Raw genomic sequence first — 26,269 nt, 5'->3', positions numbered from 1 at the left:
AGCCAATAGGAGCGGAGAAGCTGGGCTGCATCACCCGCCCCCGCCCTAGAACGGTGCGTGGGGGGAGGGCGAGGCAGGCCCCCCCCGTCCCGGCCGGATGGACCCGAACCGCCGGACTTGGGCGCCCCCCGCCTGCGCTTCCCTCAGCGAACGCAGCGGTACGAGCCCCGGGCCTCACCCTGCGCCGCCGCCGTTAACCGCCCGCGGGCAGGGCCAGCGCTCCGAGGCGCGTCCCCGCCCCCGCCCGCAAGCCCCGCCCCCCCCGGCCTGGGCGGCGCGCAGCCGTGGCCTCAGAGCGGCGGAGCGCGCTGGGCACGAGCAGGGCTGGGGGCGAGGGGGGGTCGCGCGTAGGGGCAGGGGGGAGGAGATTCAGCGGGAGAGGCGGGGCCGGGCAGGGAGCCGTGGGCGGGGCCTGTCCCGAGGGCGGGGCCAAAGGGGCGGGGCGGTTTCCTCCGGCCCGGCCCGGCCCCGCCCGCCGCCGCCATGTTGCGGCCGTTGCTGCCCGGCGCTGGGTGAGGCCTGTGCGGGCCCCGGAGGAGCTGCCTGCGCTGGTAAGTGCGGCCGGGCCGGGCCTTGCCCCCGCCCCCGCGCACGGGCCGAACCGGCTCAGCCACGCGGCCCCCACCCCCCGCCGGGGCAGAGGGGCCCTCGCTCCCCGGGCCGGGCCGCGGCGGCTGAGCCCTCGCACTGACTGGCCGGGCTCCCGGCAGCCCCAGGGGCCGCGCAGGCGGGTTCCCGCCGCCCCCGGGCAGCGAGACAGCCCGCCCCGCCCGGCTGCACGTCCCGCCCCAGGGCGTGGCTGCGGCTCCCCGGCCGCGGCGGCGCCCCACTGCCCCCCCCCGCCCCGGGCTGCTCCGGGGGTGAGTGCGGCCTTGCCCCGCGCGGGAGCCCCGGTTCGCCTTGGCCGCGCGGTGCCGCGGCCCGGCTCGTCTGCTCGGGAAGCCCTGGGTGGAGGTGGGTAAGTGGGAGCCTCCGGCTTCGTGGCGGGGAAACTGAGGCACGGAGCAGCTCCGCGGCCTGCCCCCCGGGCTCGCAGCGAGTCACTGGCCGAGCAAGTGGTAGAGCCCGGGACGTGTCACTCCCCCGCCCACAGCTGAGTTCCTCCGACCCCCCCACCCTTTGCGAGCCTCATGTTAATCACGGACCCCCCAAGGGAGCAGCTGAGTGACAGAGGTATCGGTGTGCCTGGGGCCAGCATGTGCTCGTGGTGCTGCCTTAAGGCGGAAAAGGGATTAGAGCCCCTATGGCTCTCCTGGAATTGGTGCACCTGCCGCTTATTGTAGAGTAAGGGCCCTGACAGATGATTTTTTTTTTTTTTTAAATCTACTTGTCCCCGATCCCTAAATGGCCCCTCAAGGACAGAGCTCACAAGCCTGCGAGTCGCAGGCCAATGCTCAGACCACTGAGCTATCCTTTCATGTGCAGTGGTGTGCAAAAATAAGATGCCTGATTGCCCTACCTCTCCCCCTGCAGCCAGGCACTCTGCCTCCAGTGATTTACCAAAGCCATGCTGCCAGGACCGCCCAAGGCAGCTCCCACACCAGCCCACAGAGCTGCATTTGCCACGCCATGGTTGTAGAGGCTATCTATCCTTGGCCTGATACTTGACCATGCAAACTCCATATGCAGTTGGTGAGCATCCCCTGGGTTTCCTGGACCCTAGGTTGAGAACTGCTGACCTAGAACACAGCTGTCTACCCAGTCTGTGTAGTGAATGACCAGGACACGTTCATGCTAAGTCATGTCACTTAAGGAGTTTGTTCTGGAACCTGCCTATTCTGTCCTTTTACTGTTTCCTATATTTAATGCACATTAAAACTTTGAATCCTGAATACATCCTCATGTGTTGTGGATGCCTCCAGTTTGATCCTCTCCTAGCTAGATAATCTTTCTATCCTTTTAGTATCCCAAAACAACTTCCTCCTTCAACAAACTCAGCTTCATCTTCTACTGTCAGTCATACTCTGTGTGCTTAAGTCTCACAGGAGCAGTAGCTGTAGTAGTCTGTGTCTGCCAACACAACCAGGGGTCCTGAGGCACCTTAAAGAATAACAGATTTATTTGGGCATAAGCTTTTGTTGGTAAAACCTACTTTGTCAGCATTTATCTGACAAAGTGGGTTTTACCCATGGAAGCATATGCCAAAATAAATCTGTTGAACTTTAAGGTGACATAGGACTCCTTCTATTTTCTGTGCTTACTAAGTCCCTGATTCTGACCTCAAAGTTCTCTAAAAGTATTCTGCTTTGCCCTGGCTTTTGGACTAGAGAACACTCATATAGAGCTGCCATCGGTTGGTATTTTTTCTACTGTCCTCTGGTGTGTATACTTCTAAACACTTAGATTTTTAGGACTGCAGCCTTCCTTGATGTGTGTGTTCATACTTTGTTAGATGATAATCTTGAATTTCAAATAGAGTGTTACATGTTTGTGATGAGTTGGATCACAGAGGTCCTGTTGTGGCTGTTACCCGGTTTGCTGATCATACCAGTGAGCCCATTTACCCGTCTTCTGATGCACTCCGCTAGCCTGTGCTCCTGAGCCACAGCTCTGGTCTCCTCTGACAAAAGCACAGAGGTGGGGGTAACAGTCCTCCAGCAGAGCAACACAGACGCTGAACCCCGAGTTCTCAGTCAGCACTGGAAAGGCTTGTCTACAGGGACTTGTCGGCACTCAGGAGCGCAGACCCAAAGAGGACCAAAACCCCAAATAAATTTGTTTTACTCTACGTAAAAGTTTTACACAGAGAAGACACAGAGGCGCAGAAGATTTGCTTTCTTTATCTGTGAGAGATGTGCATAGTAGTTCTGCCCCAGGTAATAGTTACTTACGTTGGGCTTGATAAGAAAAGTGTTTTTGTTGAGTATAAAGAGCGGGATTTAAGTGCTTGCAAGTGATAATAGATCAAAGTAAGTTACCAAGGCATAGGTGGAGTGTTTTCTTTTTCTGATACTATACTATGAAATTTGTTATATGTAAATTCTTTCCCTAACTGTAGTTCCAATGATCTTTTTCTCAAGCTAGACAAACTCCTAGCTTGGGCCCAATCCTTCCCCTTGTTCAGTCTTAAATGTTTCCAGCAAGCATTTTGGATGGTAAGTTGGGAAGGGGGTGTCTTCTGGCTTCTGGCAACTGCCCTTAATGTTTTCCACCTTTATATTCCATTTGCCCCCAAGTGGGAATTTTCTTGTATTTAGTTTAAGCTTTTCTCACAGTTGAGTGTGAAAAATACAACATCCTACATGAGTTCCAGCATTATGTGGTCTAATCACATGTCCTAGTGGGACCAGCTACAGTCCAGACTTTCGGGGCAAAAACAAAAATATTCACGGGTCATAAGAACAGCCATACTCAGTCAGACCAAAGGTCCGTCTAGCCCAGTATCCTGTCTTCTGGAACAGCGGCCAATGATGGCGTCCCAGAGGAATGAACAGAACAGGTAGTCATCAAATGATCCCTCCCCTGCCCCCTGTTTCCAGCTTCTGAAAAATAGAGGCTAGGGATGCTATTCCGACCCATCCTGCTAATAGCCATTGATGGCTCTATCCTCCATGAATTTATCTAGCTCTGTTATAGAACCCTGTTGAAGTCCTGGTTTTCATGTTATCCTCTGGCAGGGAGTTCCAAGGATTGACCGTGCATTGCAAGAAGAAATATTTCCTTTTGTTTTAAACCTGTTACCTATTAATTTCATTTGGAAGTCCCTATTTCTTGTGTTACGGAAACAAATGAGTAATTTTTCATTATTTACTTTCTCAGTACCAGTCATGCCCCACTCACCCCAAGTCTCTCTTTTTAAGATGAAAAGTCCCAGTCTTTTTAATCTCTCCTCATATGGCAGCCTTTCCAACCCCCAGAATCATTTTATTGCCCTTTCCTGAACTTTTTCCAATGCCAAGATATCTCTTTTGAGATGAGGCAATCACATCTGCATGCAATGTTCGAGATGTGGCTGTACCGCGCGTTTATATAGAGGCAATAAGATTGTGTCTTATTCTCTATCCCTTTTTCAGTGATCCCTAACGTTGTATTTCCTTTTTTGACTGCTGCTGCTGTACATTGAGTGAATGTTTTCACTATACGTGAGGACTCCACGATCTTTCTTGAATGGTAATAGCTAATTTTGTCCCCATAATTGTATATGTTTATTTGGGATTATGTTTTCCAATCTGCATTACTTTGTATTTATCAACATTAAAATTCATTTGCCATTTTGTTGTCAAGTCACCTAGTTTTGGGAGATCCTTTGGAAGCTTTTCACAGTCCTTGTTCTTAACGGCCTGGAGCCGTTGTGTATCACCTGCAAATTTTGCCGCCTCACCCATTCCCACTTTCTCCAGATCATTTATGAATATGTTGACTAGAATAGGTCCCAGTGTGGACCCCTGTTGGACACCAGTAGTTACCACTCTCAATTCTGAAAGCTGACCATTTATTCCTACCCTTCGTTATCAGTCCATGAGAGGACCTTCCCTCTTATTCCATGACAGCTCATTTTACTTATGAGCCTTTGGTGAGGTACTTTGTCAAAGGCTTTCTGGTCATCTAAATACACTATCGTGTTTCTGGAGTATCACAAATGGCCCTCATTAGCGCATCTAGTTTTATAAACAGATTCATACCTCGTATTCTAACTTCACATACGAGAATGATACATAGACATTAGCTGATTATAACTTTAAAATGTCACATGATGCATTTTTCCTAATGCGTTTTTGAGTTATACATATTCATTAGCCAGTTTTCATAAAGCATGGGAGGTTCCTTTGACGATAAATCTGTGGGACATATTACTGATTTCCACAGAAATAATACTGTCAGTGAAAAGTTAACATTTTGGGGCACTGGTACTACAGTAGCTCCTGTAGAATTCAAAGTTTCTTTGAATGAAGATATATCAAAGCGTCTTGAGAGTTTACGGTTCTACCTGGTCCACAGTTCCTTCGGTACCCTAGAGAATTTAAGACTGGGGAGGGGACCCTTTTTTGGGTTGAAGCCCACTGACCCGTACAAAAACCACACTGTCGGGGGCTCGCACAAGTGAGAAGCACAAAAAACCCCAAGCAAACAAGGAAAACACTTCCCTTTCCCAGCACGCCAGGCCCAGAGCCAGGGGATGAGGCCAAGCTAGATCATTTTGTGTGCCTCCCTCAGCTGGAGCCAAAAATGAGGGGACAGCCTGGGAGGGGGCAGCCAGGCAGCTGGCTTGCAGCATGGGGTCTGCTGGGGGGGTAGGTCTGGATGGGAGGGAAGTGCAGGAGCAGGGTTGGGTGAGGGTGTGAGTGGGAAGGAGGTGCTTACCTGCAGCACCTTGGGTACACACATGGTGCTGTGCCTCCTGCTCCAAGGCACTTCCCTCCTCTGCTCTGATTGGCTGCAATTCTAGGCAAGCAGACGGTTGGGGAAAAGCTTCTCCAGGCTATGCTGCAATTCCCCCTTGCCGGAGGGGGAGGAGGAACGGCAGTGGCAAGGGGAGCCCAGGGCCATTTCCTGCCCTTGCCAGGCAGAGGCTGTGATGTTCCTGTCAGGTAACAATTATTTACACTGGGTTTGATAAAAAGCGTGAGTGATTTTGTGAAGTGTCGAAAGTAGGGTTGCAGTGGTTGCACGTGGTAAGACGGCTCAGAGTAAGTTACTAAGCTGAAGTGAACAAAACATGCTAGCAAAGCGTTAGCGCGCTAAGAGAAATCGTTACAAATCATAGTTTCCCACCCTCATCCTTATTTCAGGTAAAGTTCTTCATGCCAGAGCTGATCTTTTTCCTGACATGGGTCCAACGCTGCTTTTTCCCCCCTACTGTTGCATTAGAGTTCTTTTCTTTCCAGGTCTCTCTTTGTGCCCTCTTGTGATGGGGAGCAGTGTGTGAAGCCAGTTAGGTACAATTGTTTGCTTCCCGCCCCTTAATAAGAATTCCTCTGAGCGGGGGAAGCCTTTGTTCCATACTTCTTCCCTCCTGTGGGAAAGAACCAAATTCAAGATGGATTCCAGCAGTGGGTGTCATAGTCACACGTCTTTGTAGGACCAACCGTAGCTTAGGCTTACAGGAAAAACAAGATATTTTAGAGATCATTGTCTTCAGTTAAGTTCCTTAAGTACTCCTTTACTTTTCCAGTAAAAGGCCTAGGTTAGTAAAGGGGTTTATACTATGTATTTCTAATGTCAAAGACAAGAATGATACATACACACAAACAGAATATTACACAATCAGGAGCTTACGAACTCTCTAACAATAGGTCACAAACCCCATTTTGTGTGAAGGCGTATCTGAGTTATACATATTCATATTCAAAACCATATTTCCATAAAAATGCGGGAGTACAGCATCACACCTCTTCCCTGAGTTTGCTGCCAGAGGGCTGGGCAGTGTCCAGTGAGGAGGCAGCGTGCTTAAAATTTCTGTTTGACTTTGGTTACACATCGACTCAGTGTCCTTAAACCCTGGGATGTCATTTATAGGTGTCTTTCCAAAGTCCTGGACTCCTGTCCCTGAGGTGTCTGAAAATGTTTTGGGATGTAGCAGTGCTCCCAGAATACACATTGCAATGCCTTTGAAAGTGTAAGTGTCTTGGCTGTTAGCCACCAGTGCCATAAGGTGGAGTGCCTCAGCTTCCCCTTCCAGACAGCAGTGTAGGTTTGTTATGCCCTTGCTTCTACTCCCATCTCTAAGCCTGTTTATCGATATTAAGAACCGCTGTTCTAGGATAAACTTTTTGCTCATGGCCCAACCCACCCAATGCAAACTTTTCCATGGATCAGCAGTCAGCCGTCCGTGATGACAAAATGCATTTGCTTATCTCTAAGTACCGTGTATACCAAATTATGCTCCAGTAGCCTAATACGAGTAAAAACGTAAATATGCAGCTATAACATAAGGCATATATATCAATCTCATTGCAGATATCATGTTAGTTTACTGAACTTCATTGTAAATAAAGTAAAAATTTATGTCCAAAACAAAGGGTTTTGATATTGACTTTATGGCAGGGGTGAGGAAACATTTTTGGATTGGGAGCCACTGACTCCCAGAAAAATCAGTCTGGGGCTACACAAAAGTGAAAAGCACAAAAACAAAACCCCTCACGGATGTGAAATCTCACTCCCTGTACATTCCAACCCATGGGTGCGGGTAGGAGAAGGACCAAGGTTCAGGGCTTCCTGCAGGCCAGATTAACTCTTCTAGGGTTCTGGGGCTAGTAGTTTTTGTGGGTGTCCGTTGACTCTGGGGTGGGGCCCAAAGTGAGGGATTCAGTATGTGGAAGGGGGATGAATGTTACAGAAAAGACATAAGGAACATAGTGCTGTGTGGAAGGGGAGACTGAGGCACACCACCTCATGCTACGGGGGCTAAATGCCATGCCACTTCCACATTAAAAGGCATTGCAAGTTTTTTTAAAGAACGGCCATACTGGGTCAGACCAAAGGTCCATCCAGTCCAGTATCCTGTCTGCCGACAGTGGCCAGTGCCAGGTGCCCCAGAGGAGGTGAACCGAAGACAATGATCAAGCGATTTGTCTCCTGTCATCTGTCTCAGCCTTTGACTAAAGTCGAGGGGCACCATACTTTACCCTTGGCTAATAGCCATTTATGGACCTAACCTCCAAAAATTTATCAAGCTCTTTTTTAAACTCTGTTAGAGTGCTGGCCTTCGCAGCCTCCTCTGGCAAGGAGTTCCACAGGTTGACTGTGCGCTGTGTGAAGAAAAATGTTCTTTTATTAGTTTTGAACCTACTACCCATTAATTTCATTTGGTGTCCTCTAGTTCTTATATTATGGGAACAAGTAAATAACTTTCCAATATTCACTTTCTCCACACCATTCATGATTTTATATACTTCTATCATATCGCCCCTCAATCTCCTCTTTTCTAGACTGAAAAGTCCCAGTCTCCCCAGCCTCTCCTCGTATGGGACCCTTTCCAAACCCTTAATCATTTTAGTTACCCTTTTCTGAACTTGTTCTAATGCCAGCATATCTTTTTTGAGGTGAGGAGACCACATCTGCACGCAGTACTCAAGATGTGGGCGTACCGTAGCTTTATACAGGGGAAGTAAGATATTCTTCGCCTTATTTTCTATCCCTTTTTTAATTATTCCTAACATCCTATTTGCTTTACTGACTGCCTCTGCATACTGCGTGGATGTTTTCAGAGAACTATCCACTATAATTCCAAGATCCCTTTCCTGATCTGTTGTATCTAAATTTGCCCCCATCACATTGGATGTATAATTGGGGTTATTTTTCCCAATGTGCATTACCTTACACTTACCCACATTAAATTTCATTTGCCATTTTGCTGCCCAATCACTCAGTTTGCTGAGATCTTTTTGAAGTTCTTCACAATCTACTTTGGTTTTGACTATCCTGAACAGCTTGGTGTCATCTGCAGACTTTGCCACCTCACTGCTTACCCCTTTCTCTGGAATATTGATAAACAAGCTGAACAGGATTGGTCCCAGGACTGACCCTTGGGGAACACCACTAGTTACCCCCCTCCATTGTGAAAATTTACCATTTATTCCAACCCTTTGTTTCCTGTCTTTTAACCAGTTTCCAATCCATGAAAGGCTCTTTCCTCCTATCCCATGACCACGTAATTTACATAAGAGCCTTTGGCGAGGGACCTTGTCAAAGGCTTTCTGGAAATCTAAGTATATTATGTCCACTGGATCCCCCCCGTCTGCATGTTTGTTAATCCCTTCAAAGAACCCTAATAGATTAGTAAAACATGACTTCCCTTTACAGAAACCACTGATACACCCAGACATGTTTGTAGGCAATCAAGGGACAGCAGCAAAGACGTTTGGAAAAACTCCTATGAATAACATCACAGGGTTTAATGACACTAGGTGGATGTGTAACCAAAGTCAAACAGAATTTTTGAACACACTGCTTCTGCATTGGACACTGTCCAGCCCTCTAGCAGTGATCTCAGTGAGCAAGTTCAGCCCCCCCTCCATGCTTTAGGAAAATTGGCTTATGCATAACTCAGAAATGTTTTTTTATGAGGTACATAATGTAACAAGTCACTTTAAAGGTTGTAATCCACTGAATTTGTATATCCTCTTCATTTGTAAGTATCTTGTACCTAAAGTTAGAAATATTAAATGGGAATCTGTTTAATTAATCCAGGTATTCTAGTAGAAGACATTAGTGATACTCTAGGAGCTTAATGGCTGGGTGATCAAGTCAACAAACCTATGAACAGTTTTGTTTTTCCTGTAAGCCCAAACTGCAGTTGGTTTTACCAACAGATGTGGCCATGTCATCTGATGCTAGAATTCATTTTGGATCAGATACTTTCCAGTCAAGGTGAATAAACTTTGAATTGAGCAAAAAATTCCTACTTTGGGCAAAATGGATATGGACTTAGGCGGGACCAAACAAAAGTGAGTGGCCAGGTACCAGAAGACACCCCCCCCCACTCACCACTCAAGATGCCTGCTGAAAACATCTAAGATGGAAGGATTGGGGCCAAGTTAGGAGACAACCTGGCTTGTGGAAGGGATGAGTAGAACAACAGTAGTAATTTGCATGTAACAAGTTGCTTGGTATATTAGCACTAGCTGGCATGTTCTGTTTGTTTTTGGCTTCGTAATTTACTTTGATCTGTCTGTTTCCACTTGCAGTTGCTTAAACCATACTTTTTATACTTTTGTTTATTATCAGGCCCAGTGTAAATAATTCCTGGGGGAAGGGGAAGCAACCATTGTGCTATCTCCCTTTCACTGATAAACAGGGTGAACCTATCAGCTTTCTCTGTGTAACTCTTTTATATAGAGTAGGATGGATTTCTTTGGGGTTTTGGTCTTCTTTGGGACTATGTTCCTGAGTGCTGTCAATGGTCTTACATCTGAGCCTTCCCAGAGCTGAGCTAGTTCACCATCTGCGTTGGTCTGGGTGGGGGACTGTTACTCCAATTCTGTACCTTGGCTGGGGAAGACCAGAGCTTCTGGCCTAGCAGGCGAGGGTGGTTGAGGGCCCCAGAGAATAGATTGGCTATCTCTGTGGCGAAACCACATCCCTGTGAGCCACCCTGTCACACCCTCCTTCCACTCAGTTACTGTTCAACTCCTCTGTGTACCAAAGCATGTGTTTAGCTGCAGGCTTTTTGTTTTCTTCGGTGAAAGTTTCCAGTCCATGTGCTTATTCAAGGCTTGGGAGAGGAAAGTGTTTCCAAGGGAGATGCACTGTCCCCGCAGGGGTAAACACCTACAAAGAATTTACCTGAACCCCAGAAGATTCTCTGTAATTCTCCTTCCTTGTGTTGTGGTTTTTTCCAACCTCTTCTTCCGGTGGTCTATTAGCATATTTACAGACACTCAGCTTCAAAGGCATTTTTATCTTTCTGTCTCAAAGAATTGTCCTGTATTGTTAGACCAGTGTCTGGCAGTATTGTGTTTTGGATTAGTGGGGTTTTCATCATTCCCCCAGACTCTGCTCTCCAAAGGTCAGTGGTGGAGTTACCCTGCCACAGGAGCTCAGATGCACAACTTCCCCTTGAAACCTGACTAACGTGGACAGCCTGAGATTACAGATGCAGAGCCAGCCCATGTCTCCAAGTCCATCTTGCAAAAGATGGGGAAGGCCTCCTGCACTTCCCACCCTGCGCCATCTGTCCTTTGTTCAGCTGTAGGCATTCAGCTCCTGGCTATGACAGACCATTTCCTGGTAATCCCTGTATCCTTTTTCCCTGGGAATTAGGGTCCTCAGTTGCCAAGCCCTTGGGTTCCTCAGCCCCCACAGTGGTTTCTTGGACCCCGGCTCTTCCTGAAGGCATCCTTCCATGACACATGTCTCCCAGGGCTGGACCTGCCCCTGACTGCTCTGCCTGTCAAGGGCATGTTACAGTCTGAACAGCCTCCCTAATACTGTACCAAGCAAAAACTCTCCCTCCTCTCATGTAAAGAAACACAGGACCAAGGCCAGCTTCCTCCTCCTTACCCTGTCATTTCAAATTCCCTAGCACTCCTGAAGAGGCGTTAGAGACATTCTGTTTCCTCAACAGTCTCAGTGGATTTGCTGTCCCCATTCGAGTTCCAGGACAAGATCCCTTGCTGCTAATACCCTTGGGATGGATTCAGTAACATCAAAAGTCATTTTCCAAAATAAATCATGTAAAATTTTGTGACACAGCAGCAACACTTCAGCTTGTTTCTGCCTTGTCTGAATCCATACCCTGGCCAAGAGTGCAAGGATCATATGGACAGTTCTAATTCTGTCATTTTCCCAAGGAGAATGTCTTCTTCATGAATGAAGTCCCTCCAGACTACAGAATCTCTGCACCACTATTCCTCCACCCTTGGCATTCTCTGTCATTAATTTTGACAGTATGAAGATGCTCAGAACTCACCAACCCTGTGTGGTAAGTGTCCCCTGTATTCTAGGGAGCAGCATTTCCATGAATTACCTACTGCTTGTTCATGCTCAGTATTGGGCATTTGTTGCTCAGGTTCTTAGTGGAATTACAGCAATAGCACCTTTTGGATACCTCTGTCTGTGTAGGATATTTGAGACGAATAACAGTGGTGTGAACTTGGGGAGGACAACGCTCAGCCTCGCATCCATCCCCCTTCCCAGAATAAAGTGAGGACCTTGCCCTCCACCAATCTTAGCTCTTCTGCTGGTGATTTACCCCAGCCAGGTGCTTGTGATTGCTGAAATTGATCAGTATAGCCAACAAGAGATTCTGCTCGTTCCACCATTTTATTGCGCACACGCTGCTTAACGTCATCATCAGCCATGTTCAGGAACTGTTCCCGAACAATCAAATTGCACATCTCTTCAAAGCTTTCCCTCTGGCCACCTTATCTAGCAAATCTTCCATTTAATTTATGTAAGCCCCATAGCTCAGCCTCTCTCTTACAGGATCTACGGTTTACCCAGTAGACTTCAGGTGTAATCTGAAACTGTTTTAAACCTAAATCCTTAAATTTATAATAGTCAAAAGCATCACTAATAGGGATCTTATTGTATCCATGACTCTCCCCATCAGTTTTGCAACCAAAACAGTCATTTTCGGATCCTCAAGGAGAGAATGGATGGCACTTAGTCTCTCAAAGGTGATGAAATATTCAGACATGTCTGCAGACTCCTAAGTTGAGCACCCTCATGGTGGCGTCTGGATTTTTGGAGAAATGGATTCTGCTGTTTTATGGTGTTCTTTTCCAGTTCAATACAGTTAGTGTATGCTTTTGCACTTCCCTCTGCCAGTCAGCCTCCAGTCTTGCCAGTTTGTGTCATCTCATGAGCAGCTTTTTGGCTGCTGCTTTCTTTTTTAAGTTTTACTTCCAGGACTAACTGCTGGGCTTCCATGGTGCTCTCACAGGCAACCTTTTTCCTGGCAGCTTGCACTTATGTCTCAGTTGTCTGTCACTCCATTCGTGTTTTGCATTTGGTCTCCTCTGCAGCTTGGGCCCAGTAAAGTTCCAGTTTCTTCTGAATCTCACTCATTTTGCTGGGTTTTTTTCCTCCTCTATTTCCCTTACTTGAAGTAAGGAAGCAGACAACAACAAACCAGTAGCCACTTTATCTGTTCTCCAGCCACCACGCTTAAAGCTCTCTTAAGATTACCACTAGCATTCCAGAGCAACCAGTTGTACACACAGTGCTGCTAGACTCCGCCACTGTGACAAGTTGGATCACACAGATCCTCTTGAGACCGTGATCTGATGGGTTGCTCACTGAGCCCACCTGTCTGTTCTCTGGGTCACCCCTCAGCTCTGTCCTGCTGAGCTACATGCTCTGGTCTCTCCCCAGCAAAGTCATGGAGTTGGAGTAACAGCCCCCCGAGCAGAGTAACACTGAGAACAGTTCGTCACTGTGAGGGTTCAACCGCAGGGACTTGACAGCATCCAGGTGCACAGGCCCAATGGGACCAAAGCCCCAAATAAATCCATTTTACGTGGTATGAAAGTTTGACACAGAGAAGTTGTATAAAGTTTGCTCCGTTTTATAAATGAGATGCGCTGCTGCTTCCCTCCCTCTCCTAGGTAACAATTATTTACGCTGGCCTTAATAAGTGATTTTATTAAGTATAAAAGGTAGGATTGAAATGATTGTAAGTAATGACAGACAGATCAAAGTTACTAAGCTGAAATAAAACCAAATATGCCAGCTACGCCTAATATGCTGAGGAATTGGTACAGAACATAATTTCTCGCCTTGGTCCTTGTGTCAGGTAAAGTTCTTCTCAGGCCAGGCAGGGACCTTTGGCTGCTCATTGTGAGGACCTAAGTTTTGATTGATCCTAAGGCACCACAGTAATGCAATTAATGATTAATAACTAAGTAGAGATGTGTAGAGGGGGCAAAGGAAGAATAAAGACCATTAGGTATGTTCCATCGTTTTGTAACAAAGTATAATGGATAGTTGTCATTTCACAGAGAAGTTGTTTCTTGTACAGCATTTTGGGAGGAAATATATTTTAAACATGAGTTTCAACTATTCAACTGTTGAATGGTAGCTTCTGTGAGAAGGTATTTTCACTGGTAATGAAAAATGGAAAAAAAAATCTGTTTAATTTACCCTCCCCTCATTAAAAGAACCCTCTGCACACATGTTTTGTGCGTATAGTTTCTGTATGAATTTTGGATGCATAAATTTGCCATTTTCGAATTTGTGTCTGAAAAAAACATGAGTTGTTTTAAGTTTCAAAAAAGTCTTACTTTAAGTTGTAATAACTTAAGTATTTAATGAATTTATGTGCAACTAAAGGGGAGGAGGTTTACTCTTTCCTAACAGTAATCACAAATCTCTTGTGTGTTAGAGAAGGTGTGTAATCATAACTCAGTTATAACCTTCCCTGTGAATCAGCAGTCAATACCTGTGTAATCCTTACCTTACTTTGCAGACAGTTATAGCCAGTAATGGTTAGAAACATTTGTTTTCGATTATAACTGTTAGGCATGTGCTTTTGTTCTGTACAAAGGCAAAACTCCTCTGTGTCGTTAGGACTGCCTTTAAAGTAACCTCCAGCTGAGCGCCCAAGGTGCTGTACAACATGCTAAAATATTAAGTGAAGACTTGTATTATTTAGGTTGCTTTGGCAGAAACCAAAGCTCTCGTTTTCCAGTGCTGTTTCTCTTGGGTTGGCCAGTTGCTTCTGGCTTTTCTCCAGGCAATTGGCAGAACTTAATACTTCAGGTTTGGCTATGCTGTATCCTTTTCAGGAAGTAAGAGCTAGTGTTATTTGTAGATCATCCTAGTTTCTCTTTTGAGTTTGTCCAGAGGTATCTGTTCTGTGATCCTTGAGACTTTATGTTGTGGCCTGTGAGGGTACCTGTGTGAATTGAAGACAATGTTCTCCCTGAGCCGTGCCCTGTGACGCTTAATTTTTACACGGAAGTGTTTGGATCAGCCCTGTACGTCGAATGAGGAGGTAGGAGGCATTGCCCCCCTACAGCTTGTCCTATATCTCCTGGAGCAGCAGCTGCTGTAGCTATCCGGATGGCTCCCTGCTGGGTTGCATGGGAGAGGAGAGAAGCATCACTTGCTTCATTGCCTGCTTCCCCCTCAGGCTTTGGGAGCCCTTGGGACAGTACGGTTGGAATTTGGCTGACTCTGCTTGAATGTAGAGGGCATTTAGGAAAGGACATGTCCCCTCTCCTGTACAGGACCCTGGGCAATAGAGGAGTGGGGGGTGCTAAGAAGAGCTGAGAACAACTAACTTCTGATGATTCCCTGATTTTCTGCCTCAGTCCGGGTTAAGGTAGATTCCCACCTGTTCTAGCTTGTGGCAGCTGTCAGTAATCCCAAGGAACCATGTTTCAAGTGTAGTAGCCAGAGCACAGGAAACTGCACCAACTCCCCTCCCAGCCGGAGACACCTGTGTTAAAGGAGTGTAGGAGGCAGCTGGATGCCGAATGTAGGGTCCTTTGTTTTGGGAATCCACAGCAAGGGTATTTGTAGGTGGCTTCTGCTGCCAGAGTAATCTGTAGGGAGCAGAACAGTAGAGGAGCTGCCCCATTTTCTTGATTGTGGCTCCTTGACCTTCTAAGGTAACACATTAGGTCCTGGGAAAGAGAGGCTGAATGGCACCGAGTCCATCCACAAATGAAGAATAAAATCCCACTGGAAGTGTAAGTGATAACGTGTGAAAATTCCCGTCGTAGCTTCCTTGTTGCAGCTAGAGCCCTATGTTCCCTTTGACTTGTTCCATCCATGGGCGGAATACATTTTGTTACGGGCACCAAAGCATATAGAGATGTGCACCACCAGTAGAAGTGCATGCTGCAGGCTGTGGGTGTGCTGCCAATCAGCTGGGCAGCACCTGATTGATTCTTTCCTGTGGCGAAGTGCACAGCTTACAGGGAGCACTGCTGGAGTCCTAGGTGGGTGTTTTTTTGACTCCTTTAGAGTCAATCCAGGTAAGAGTTTAATAGACTTTTTTTTTCCAGAGACAAACTTTAACAGTTTGGTTTGCTTTTATTTTCAGATTTCATCATGGGGGACATGAAAACCCCAGACTTTGATGATCTTTTGGCTGCTTTTGACATCCCAGACCCAACTAGCCTGGATGCCAAGGAGACCATACAGTCAACTGGTGAAGAGAATGAGAATAACTTAAAGCCATCGGGAATTTGTATAGATGAAAATGTGTCCTTGTCCCACTCAGTGCCAGCTTCTGATGTCCCTGTTGTGAGTGTTATTGTGAAGAACACAAGTCGCCAGGAATCCTTTGAAGCAGAGAAGGAAGGGAATCACCTTGGAGCTGGTCTGTTACACAATGGATTCCGTGGGTCTGATCTGCCCTCAGAGGCTCACAACTTAGTACACAATTATGGGAAATTTGATTCTGCTTTTATTAATGGTGATAGTTCAAAAAACTATTCTGAAAAATTGGACCAGTCAAAGTGTGAACCTTTACCTACATTCAGTCAATTCAGCCCTATCTCCAGCCCTGAACCAGAGGATGCTTTCAAGGAGAACTGTATTGGCGATAAACCAAAACATGCCCAAACTCCATATTTCTCACCAACTCCTACATATATTCCAACGGCAGCCGCTGTTCTAGATTCGCTTAAGAAGTTACCAGAGCCAGAATTGAGCATGTTTGATCAATATAGTAAGAAAGAACCAAAGATGGAGGTTCATAGCCAGCAAGAAAGTAGGCTAGAATTGAGCAGAAGGGAACAAGATAGAGTAGCAGAGAAACGTGTAGAATCCAGCAAAGATCTGTTAGACACCAACAGCTTCCTTGGAGAAAGCTTGGCATTTGGAAGCTGCCACAACAATAACTTGAAGGAAAGCAGAAGCTCTCTGCCAGAGGTGAACTTTTCTTCATCCATCCCACCTCGCCAGCGTTTAAAGCCAGCTCACTCAAAACTGTCATCCTGTGTTGCTGCCTTAGTAGCGCTTCAGGCCAAAAAAGTTGCATGTATTCCAAAAGAAGATCCAACGAGTCTTACAAAAGAACCTTCTGTCCATTTTAAAGATGGCATGAAAGGAAGCCCCAAAATGCCCAAGTCACCAAAGAGCCCAAGAAGCCCCCTTGAGGTGGTAAAAAAGGCCAACAAGCAGCCTGAGAGTCCTCGGAGCGTGTGCAGTGATAGCAGTGGAAAAGGCTCTCCCTCCATGGCAGCTGGCTCTCCCCCAGCTATTCCGAAAGTTCGAATAAAAACTATCAAGATGTCTTCCGGTGAAATTAAAAGAACTGTGACCAGAATTTTGCCAGAAGCTGAAGAGTTGTGTAAATCCCCTGAGGAGTCGCCTAAAGAAGGTTCAGCCATGGAAGAGTTCAGTAAGGCCTTCCCTTCCCCCGATACTAGTGTGGTGACAGAGACTGAAGCAAGTATAGTTTCCGCCAAGAGCGCAGCTGCCACAGCTATTCAGGTGGCAAATGTTGCAAGCCCATGTATTGATGATACGAAAGCAGAGGCTACCGAAAACAGTGCGCCCAGTGTGTCTTCGTCTCCATTGCCAAGCTGTGGCAGTGATGCCATACAGATAGGTAGTGTAGGTCAGCAGCTCGGCAAGAAGCAGCAGCACGGTACCGTGATGCAGCCATCTAACCCCACAACTTCAAGCCTCCTTCCCAAGGCCGTACATCTAGCCAATCTCAACTTAGTTCCACACAGTGTAGCTGCTTCTGTCACAGCAAAATCTTCTGTGCAAAAGCGAAGTCAGCCTCAGTTAACTCAAATGTCAGTGCCACTGGTGCATCAAGTGAAGAAAGCTGCTCCTGTAATTGTGGAGGCGTTTAATAAACTATTAAATAGTAACAATCTTGTGCCAGTGTACGCTCCAAACCTCAGCCCACCGCCTGACAGCAGTATTCAGTTACCTTCATCTGGGTATTGTTGCCTGGAATGTGGAGATGCGTTTGCCTTAGAAAAAAGCCTAGCTCACCATTATAGTAGGCGAAGTGTCCACATTGAAGTTATGTGTACTCAGTGTTCAACTCTGCTGCTGTTCTTTAACAGGTGTAGTTTGCTTAGACATGCAAGAGAGCACAAGAGCAAAGGACTGATTATGCAATGTTCTCAGCTGTTAATGAAACCAATATCTATGGAGGAAATGTTTTCACTGGCCCCTACAAACTCTTCAGTGTCTTCGGCTCCTCAGACTTCACATTTCCCATCTCCTTTATCTAAACCAAGTGCTACATCAGGAAGTGGGATAGGGATGTCTATCGTCGCTTACCCAGCCATGCCTCTGTATGCGGACCCATTGAGACTAATCCGTCAGGGACTAAAGTGTCTTGAATGTAACAAGCAGGCACAGGATTATGTTGCTCTTGCAGCACACTACCAGAGAACCTCAGAAGATAATGAGGGGCTGGTAAGTAATTCTTTAAAATGTTAACTCTTTTAACCCCGATGGGAAGTGTAACTGCCATTTGAAAATAGACTTCGTCGTTGAAAGTGAATTATTTAAACTTGTAGTTCTGTATTTGGGCCTGTATGTTAATATAGCTTATCATAAATTTAGATGATGATGATGAAATTTAGATGATGGAAAGTAAAATAGTAAGCAGCTGCCAGTGAGGTTTTGGGGTGTGTGTGCAAACGCACCGTGTCATGGTACTGTGAAGGTGGTGATCTTGCTGGCTCTCTCTGAAGAGAGTGCACCTAAATTTGTTCTTCAGTTCTGAGCACGTGGATGCCAGACCTATCGACTAGTTGCTCACTATCTGTGTTGCAGGGTGAGTGTGTAAGCTATAGGATGAATTACACAGATTAATTAGCATCATAAAACTGTAGGGATGGAAGGGGCTTTGAGAGGCCATCTATTCCAGTCCCCTCACTGTGGCAGGAACAGGTAAACCTAGATCATCCCTTACTAATGTTAGTCCAACCTATTTACGAAAATCTCAAATAATGGGAATTCCACAACCCCTCGTGGTAACCTGTTCCAGTGCTTAGCTATGCTTACAGTGAGGCAGTTTTTCCTCATAGCTAAACTAAATCTCAGCTGTTGCAAATTAAGCAATTACTATTATTCCTGCCTTCTGTGCACAGGGAGAACAATTGATTACCTTCCTCTTTATAATAGCCCTTTTGTCATGTCCTGCTATAGTTTTCTCTTATCAAGAGTAGAAGTGCCCCGTTTTTAGCCTTTCCTTATAGGTCAGGTTTTTAGACCTTTTGTCGTGGATTTGCTCTCCTCTGGACTCTCTCCAGTTCATCCACATCTTTCAAGTGTGGTAGCCACTAGGTCCTGCGTTCCAGCTGAGGTCTCACCAGCATCAAGTGATGCAGTTACCTTCTGTGTCTGAAATACAGCAACCCTGTTAATACACCTCAAAATACTAGCCTTTTCACAATTGCATCACAGTGTTGTCTTATTCAGTTCGATCTTTTATAGCTTCCCAGAGTCTTTTCAGTGGTAGTATGGCATAGCCAGTTTTTCCCGCTTTGTAGCTGTGCATTTGTTTTGTCCTTCCTAGCTGAAGCACTTCTCACTTTTTTATATTTAATTTCTTCTTCTGGATTTCAGTGCTCTTTCCAATTTGAAGATCATTTTGAATTCTAACAGGGTTTTAAATTAGAACCTGCATGTACTTCCTGATTTTTGTAAGGTGAGTTTTGTTTGTGCAGCACTTTGAACTCTGGTAACATGCTGAGCCCAGCAAGCCCCTCATAGAAAAGGAGAAACTGAGTGTACATCCACATGTTGTGTATGAAAACTTGCGTTGTACTCATGGGGCTCCAACTGAGGGGCTGTTTAATTGTGATGGAGGCATTCAGGCTGGAGCCTGGGTTCAAGAGCCCTGTGAGCTCAGATGGTCCAGGAGTTTGGGCTGCAGCTCAAACCTGAATTAAACAATGCCAAGCCTGAGCCCTGAGAGTCGGAGTTGACTAGCAAGTACCATCTGCTGGTGTCTAACTGCAGTGGAGTCATGGTCTAGAGGCCTGTAGCATCAGTCTGATAGCTGAGGCAGACTCTTTGTGGCTGTCTTGTGAAGAAGCCAATGCCTACCTAGGTATTTTGGTGGGACATTAAGGAAGTGGCGTAGCACTTCAGTGCAGTCTGCTCCTGAGCAAGGAGCTCACTTAGTTTCCTAAGTAACTGAAGAAGCTGCTGTCCTGCTGCTTTTCTCTGGAGTTCTTTCTTTCTTCTGAGTGATCACCAATGCCGCCATTGGGAGCCTAATAATCTATGCAGTTTTATGTATCCTTTGTCTGCCCTCCCCACTAGGTATGAAGGAGAGGGGGACATTGCCTTTTCGAGCAGCAAGACCGTGCCATCTGTTTCTGTGAGAGTGTTTCTTAATACATAAATAAACAAACATTTCTTAATAAATACAAACAGCCATAGCTGAATAGTTGCTGTTTCTTTAGCAGGGGGCAAAGCCTCCCGTGTATTTTTTGGCTGCAAAAACTGTTCGTTGTATCTGCTAGCCGATCTCTGCTGTTGTTCCCTGAATTAGCTCCCTGCACAAAGATTACAAGCTGACAGGAGGCGCTGGAAACATTTCTGACCATTGGTAACATGGGTACACTGAACAATCTGAAGTACACAGCTTCACATCTTTCACTAGAATATTCCATTTAGAAACACTGAGAGCACTAAGTAGGACTTTTCAGACTTGCTCTGGCCTAGTATTGGTGACTTAATTTTTTTAATGCCTCCGTGGCATGCAGGGAACGGATTACTTGATCCAGTGATCTAATCTAAGACAAAGATTCACTGATTTTTTTTGAGGCCAGAAAGGACCCTTAAGATTGTCTAGTCCATCTTGCATAATATAGGCTAAAAAAATCTCACCTGGTAAACTCTGCCACAAGTGCATAACCTGGATCTGAAGGAGAACGTGTAGTTTTAGAAAGGTATCAAGTCTTGATTTAAAAGCAGCAAGTGATGAAGAATTTGTCCATCCCTAGGTAAATTGTTCTACTGATAAGTTAACCTGACATACAACATTATGCATTATTTCTAGTCTGAATTTCTCTAACTTCAACTTCTAACCATGGGATTAAAGAGCCATCTACTATCAGAAATCTCTTCCCTGTGTAAATACTTGGGGACGATCAGGCCACCTTCTCTTGGGTAAGTTGATGCAGATTGAGCTTCTTAAGGCTTTTGGTGTAAGTTATGGTCCCTAAGATTGTAGCAGTTGTCTGAATCCTTTGTAATTTTTCAGTATCCTTTTTGATGTGTGGGCACAAGAACTGGACAGAGTATTTCAGTAAAAGTGCCATGTAAAGAGGTAATACCATCTCCCTACTCTTTGACGTTTCCTTGCTTATACATCCAAGGATCCTGTTTTGTCAAATGCCAAACAGAAGTCTAAGTAGTTAACCTTTATCAACCAAACTTGTATATTCATCCAAAAACTATGAAAAGATTGTTTAACAAGATCTGTTTACTGGAAAACCATGTTTGGCAATAATTATACCATTGTTCTTCACTGATTGCATTCCATATTAACCTTTCTATTATTTGTCCAAGAATGACGTCAAACTAACCAGCATATACTCTGCAGACCAGGAGACTTGACTCTCTAAATACTGGGACGTTATTGGCCTTTTGCAGTCATTTGGAGCTTCCCCAGTATTCTAGCACCATTAATTAACATTAATGATTCTGAGAGCTGTTTAGTTCTTCTAATACTCCTGGATGCAAATTATTGGGACCTGTGTGTTTTAAAATGCTTAGCTTTAAAAGTTGCAGTTTGTCATGTCCCATTGTTATTGCTGAAATAGGAAGTATTTTATTATCAGTGTATGATATATCATTCTACTTCTGTCCAAATGCAGTGCAGAGCAGAAATATTAATTTCTGCTTGTTCTGTATTATGGTCTGACAGTTTTACTGATCATCCTTTTCTAGTTTTCGACCATTGTCATTTTGTATTTTCCTGATATATTTCAGGATTTCCTTCTTATTGTCCTTAACCCTCCTGGGCTGTGGCTCTACTAGACCTAGAAAGTCAAATGCAGATATCTTGATTTTAGCTACGTATCTGGCATAGCTAAAATTATGTATCTGCTGCATTCAGCTAACTTGTCTGTCTTTACAGGGGAAGGTCAACTGGAAGAGCTCCTCCTTTCGACCTCCCTTACTCCTCATGTCCGATGAGGAGTGCAGGGGTCATCCGCAACCCCAGAGAACTCGAGTTCATGTACCCAAACTAGATGCTGAAATTGAACCCCAGAAGATCAGCTCTGAGCGGGTTGATCTTCTGCAGTATTGTAGATAAGCCCCTGGTCTTTGCCTTTTTTTTTTTTTTTTTTTTTTTTTGTGTTGTTCCTACCTTTAGTGTCCCTGTCAGTTGTCACCAGTGAGGAAATGCACATATGTATCCTTTGCTGTCATTTTCAACCTTGTATCTCGGATTCTTTCACTTCCTCTCAGCCTTCTTTTGTGATTGGAGAGTTGATTGTAGTTAAACTCATTTAAATTAGTAGTCACATTTCTGAGAAGGAACTTTCCTTTTTTGGAGAGTTGCTGAAGCTGCTAACTACTCTTGTCTACAGTTAGCACTAAGGCTGAAACTATACCAGAAGTGCGAGGCTGGTGTAGCTATTCCAGCGTAATCCTGCACTGTAGACACGGCCTTTATTGATGGAAGGGTTTTTCTGTTAGTATAACATCATCATCTCTCCAAACGAGGTTAGGTATGTAAACAGAAGCGTTGTTCTGTGGGTGTAGCCTATGTTTCTACTATAGACTTTGCTGGCACAAACTTACATTAGCATAAAGTTGCTCTATTTAGTATATTGCTTATGTGTGTGTGCACTTGGATCTTTTCATCAGCATTAAATATACTCAACAGGAACACTTATCCCAGTGTGCAGTTCACCACAGTCCAGCGCACTGTGGCTTGGGAAATTTTGGTAATATACGGTGGGGCAGAAATGAGTGCTGCAGTGGGTGAGCTTCCCAGCATGTAACTTTCTCCATCCCATAATGCCATTCAGGGGCTATAATTTTTGTGCTTTTTACAAAATTCTGTGAACCTGCTCTGCTCTCACTATTGTCCATCGTCTCTGACAGAAGAAGCATGAAACCTGCGTAGCTCTGTATTGTTGTAATGAGTACTGCAAGCACAAGATGCTTGAGTCTCTGGAAATATGCAGTGCCTGTAGAGTAACTGCATCCCTGGGGAACATCATGATTGTTTCATGGAGGACAGAGTCCTTTGGTAATATGAAAACCAATTCAGGGTGGCTGGTGGTGTTCCTGCAGCAGCTGCAGATGGCAGAGTGCTGCTTTGAGGCCAAGAGATGATTCCTGGCTGGTGGGATTGCATTATAACGCTTCAGAACCTCAGAGTTACAGACACTTTGGGAATGAAGATTGCTCATACTCTGAAATGTTCATAACCCTGAACAAAGTGCGATGATTGCACTTTCAGAAGTTTGCAACTGAACAGCTTTGAAACTTGATGTAGAAGAAGAATGCTGCTTTCCTTTTTTTGAGTAGTTTAACTCAATACTGTGCTCTTTTTAACCCCTCCTGCTGCTGCCGGATTGCATACTTCCAGTTCCAAATAACGTGTGTGTTTGACTGGTTAGTTCGTAACTCTTGTCTGCTGTACATATTTTGTGATGACAACCCGCAGCTGCCTGACTTTCAGATGTGAGAGGCCACTTCCTGGAGCTGTGCGCCGAGCTCACCTCAGCTCTCCAGCTCAGGGGCCTCAGAATGAGAGCTGCGCTGGCGGTGGAGAAGTGACTGGTGATTGCACTGCATTTGCAATGCTGGATTGCTACCAGGAGTGGGAAATAATTTTTGGAGTGGAAAAGCCAGTGCAGCGACTGTTCCACATATGTGCAGGGCTGACTCTTGGCAGTATGCCAGCCGTAGTGGATGGATTTGTGGTAATGGAGTTCCCACACACTGATGTTGTAAAAGATAGCATGCACATCCCTGTTTTGGCAACTAGTTCTTCTTGCCCCATGATACATCAACATAAAGGGCTACTTTTCTCTGTTAATACAAGTGCTAGAGCATCAGCAGGGGACATTGAGTGGGCAGGCTTCATGTGGGCTGGTCAGGGAAGGTGTGTGATGCACACATCTTTAAGAACACAGGACTGTTCAGAAAGCTGCAAGCATAGACTCTCGTAATGTGCTGGTTACTACTGGGAATATTGAAATGCCAGTAATGATACTGCAGAACTCTGCAAGGCTTATGAAGCTGTATATCAGCCACCTTGACAGCAACAAGGAAAGGTTCACGTACAGACTCTGTAGGTGCAAAATGACAGCTAAATGTGCTTTTTGGTGAACTCAAAGGAGGATAGGGTAGTTTACGCACAAGACTGGACTTTTGTGAGAGAATCTCTCCATCATAATAGCTGCCTGGTACATCCTGCACAGCATCTGTGAGGCAAAGTGACAAAAGTTGCTGCTGTGGTGGAGCATGGAAGTTTAAGTGGGTATTTGCTGCTTTAACAGCTAGACACAAGGAGTATTAAATGAGCTCAGAGTGGGGCCATGTGGCTGAGGGAGGCTTTGGAAGAGGATTTTAACCGTGAGCCACAGTAATGTGTTGTGGTGGATTTGTTTCCTCCTTGCCCTGCAAGACTGTGGCCTGTTAGGAATGATGGGTTGCTTTGTTGAGTCTGTGAATATACAGTGTGAGTGCACCTATTAATATTGTGGTGCTTTGCTCTACATTTCTAATTATTACGCTATTTGTCACTAATCCTACGAGCTGTTATACTGTGCCATAACAAGTGGGTGCTTTCAGTGCCCCTTGGCATTCTGCAGCGTACCTTGGGAATTAGAGGATTTATTTTCCAAAAATTTACAATTTTATTGCATAACATAACCTGTTTGCCAAATAAAAACAAAACCCCACAATCAAATCTGTAAAGCAAATACCTTAAAAACTATATATTAATGGAAAAACTTAACAAGGGGAAAGGACAGCGATGTACATTTGGGCTACTCACAACTGTGCCCAGAGCCATCTTGTTGATAGGATGGCTCGGGACAGCTGCCCCAAGTCCCGCTCTTTGGGGGTCCCATAGCGGCTGCCTCAACTGTCGTATGGACGGGATGGAGCCTGCAGGGCCCAGGGCCTCTCAGGAGATTACTTGGTGTGGTGGGGGGTGTTACGTTTCAGAACACCCTTCTGTTTCTTCTTGCTCCCCTAAAGTTTGAAGCAAGAAGTGTTCATTAACACTTCTGCTTGGGGGTGTTTGTGCACACCATCACTCACTCGTAGCACCAGCCATGGTGAGTGGACCCACTGGGGTGAAGGGAATGAGTCATTCTGTTCACATTTGTAAGCTCCACTCTTCGGGGCTCATGGGGCTGCCCCTCCACCTTTAAAAATCCAGGAATCTTTTGAAATAACTTTTCCTAACTGTCCAGTTCATCAAGCACCTTTAGCAGCTCCCGTGTGGCCTGCCAACCAGATAAACTCTTACCTGGAGTAGAGAGGAGAGACTGGGCCACCGTAGCTGTGGACTAGCTCTAGAAATGTGGACATCTATGAGTACGTTGCATGGGGGATGCAGGAGAAGGGGTGTGACAGGGATCAGCAGTAGTACAGGTTCAACCTCTTAAATCTGGTTCTCTCTCATCTGGCAATGTGTGTTGTCCAGCAGGACCAGAGACTCCTGGGGCAGGGGCTGGGGCCAGAGCAGTGGCTGGCAGCCAGGCCCTGGCCAGAGTTGGAGTCACCACCAGCCCTGCTGAAGCAGGGGGGTGGGGGGGTGTTGTTGGGGGGGAAGCCCCCCGAATGTGGGGCTGTGAAGCTCTGATTTAAGATACTACTTGCCCGCTGCTCCGTCCAAAGCTTTTCAGGAGTGCCTAGTGGGAGAATCTGGCGAGCCCTGGTGGCTCGGGAGACAACGGTGAGTGGCTGGGTTGCTGCTACTGGAGAGTGGCATTGCCAGGCAGCCAGCTTGAGAAGCGAAGGACTGGAAAGCTGTGAGGCTGGAGAGACAACAGGAGGGTAGTTGAGGAACTTCGGGTCTGGGGAACTGTGAGACTGGGAGGCAGCCGCGGAGTCAGCAGGAAGCTGGGTGGGGTTGACTGGCCACATGGCTGGCCATGTAGCTGTCGGGAAGCCAGCGGGAGAGCAGTGGACCACGCAGCTGGGGAGCCAGTGGGGCCAGGGAGCTGGCCAGGAAGATGACTGGGGAGCAGTGGGGCCGCAGCTTCCAGGGAGAGAGAACCTCAGCTGGGGCTGTAATACTAATGCCAATGGATATGGAAGCCAGTGTCCCTGGTCCCAGCTAGTTGCAAGTGGTATCAGAAAAGTGGTTGAGGCTGGTGACCAGGAGGGGAGCCCCAAGGGCATTTACCTCCCCTGGTCTGGAAAAATCCCTCACCTGGGACTGCTCAGGTCCCAAGGTTCAGAACCAGGAAGGTTCAACCTGTACCACACGGCAGTCATGTGGTAGGCACGCCAGTAGACCATGGACTTCAACAGTCGATCCAATGTTGAGCCACCGACCACCTGCTTTTACCACGAGCTCTATGGGAAACTTGGAAGAGACTGCAAACCACGGAGGATATCCCTGTTGGCTCTGAGACACAGGACCCCCTTTGCATAAATAGCAAGGATAGGGAGGAGAGAGAGATGCTCCATTGGAGGGTCCAGCTATGCAGTGAGCCACAACCTGTTTGAGACTCAACCTAAGTGATGTTCATTCCTATAGTTGAGCGTGGGTGAGGCTGACCCAAGGGAAGGGAACTTAACCTCAAGTGTGTAAAGGTATTTCCATTGCAGTGGTATACTGGCGGCACCCCCACCTCATCAGACAGGCATCCACTTCTCATTAATTTATTTGTACTAGAGAGTGTAGTGGTACAAAGGGAGGTAGTTACCTGTTTTTCATTTCTTTGAAGTGTTATACGGCAGG

The 26,269-nt window shown here is 46.1% G+C and overlaps 1 protein-coding gene across 3 annotated transcripts in view; it reads left to right on the top strand.

The window, feature by feature from the left end:
* Positions 1 to 433: 433 nt before the first annotated feature.
* ZNF592 (zinc finger protein 592) overlaps positions 434 to 26,269 on the top strand; it is a 76,051-nt gene continuing 50,215 nt past the window's right edge. The window contains exons 1-2 of one of the 3 annotated variants that reach the window (XM_075006677.1): positions 434 to 551; positions 15,434 to 17,778. In XM_075006677.1, the coding sequence (XP_074862778.1) occupies positions 15,442 to 17,778 (2,337 nt within the window). In that variant the 5' untranslated portion in view covers positions 434 to 551; positions 15,434 to 15,441. Of the gene's footprint in view, positions 552 to 851; positions 955 to 11,346; positions 11,363 to 15,433; positions 17,779 to 26,269 lie in introns of those variants that run through there. The other 2 variants (XM_075006679.1, XM_075006678.1) reach the window with 2 other exon arrangements.

Source organism: Carettochelys insculpta, chromosome 12 (genome assembly GCF_033958435.1).
Source record: "Carettochelys insculpta isolate YL-2023 chromosome 12, ASM3395843v1, whole genome shotgun sequence".
In the NCBI taxonomy this organism is placed as follows: domain Eukaryota; kingdom Metazoa; phylum Chordata; order Testudines; family Carettochelyidae; genus Carettochelys; species Carettochelys insculpta.
Note: the sequence above shows the minus strand (reverse complement) of the source record. Positions and strands in the feature narration are given on the sequence as shown.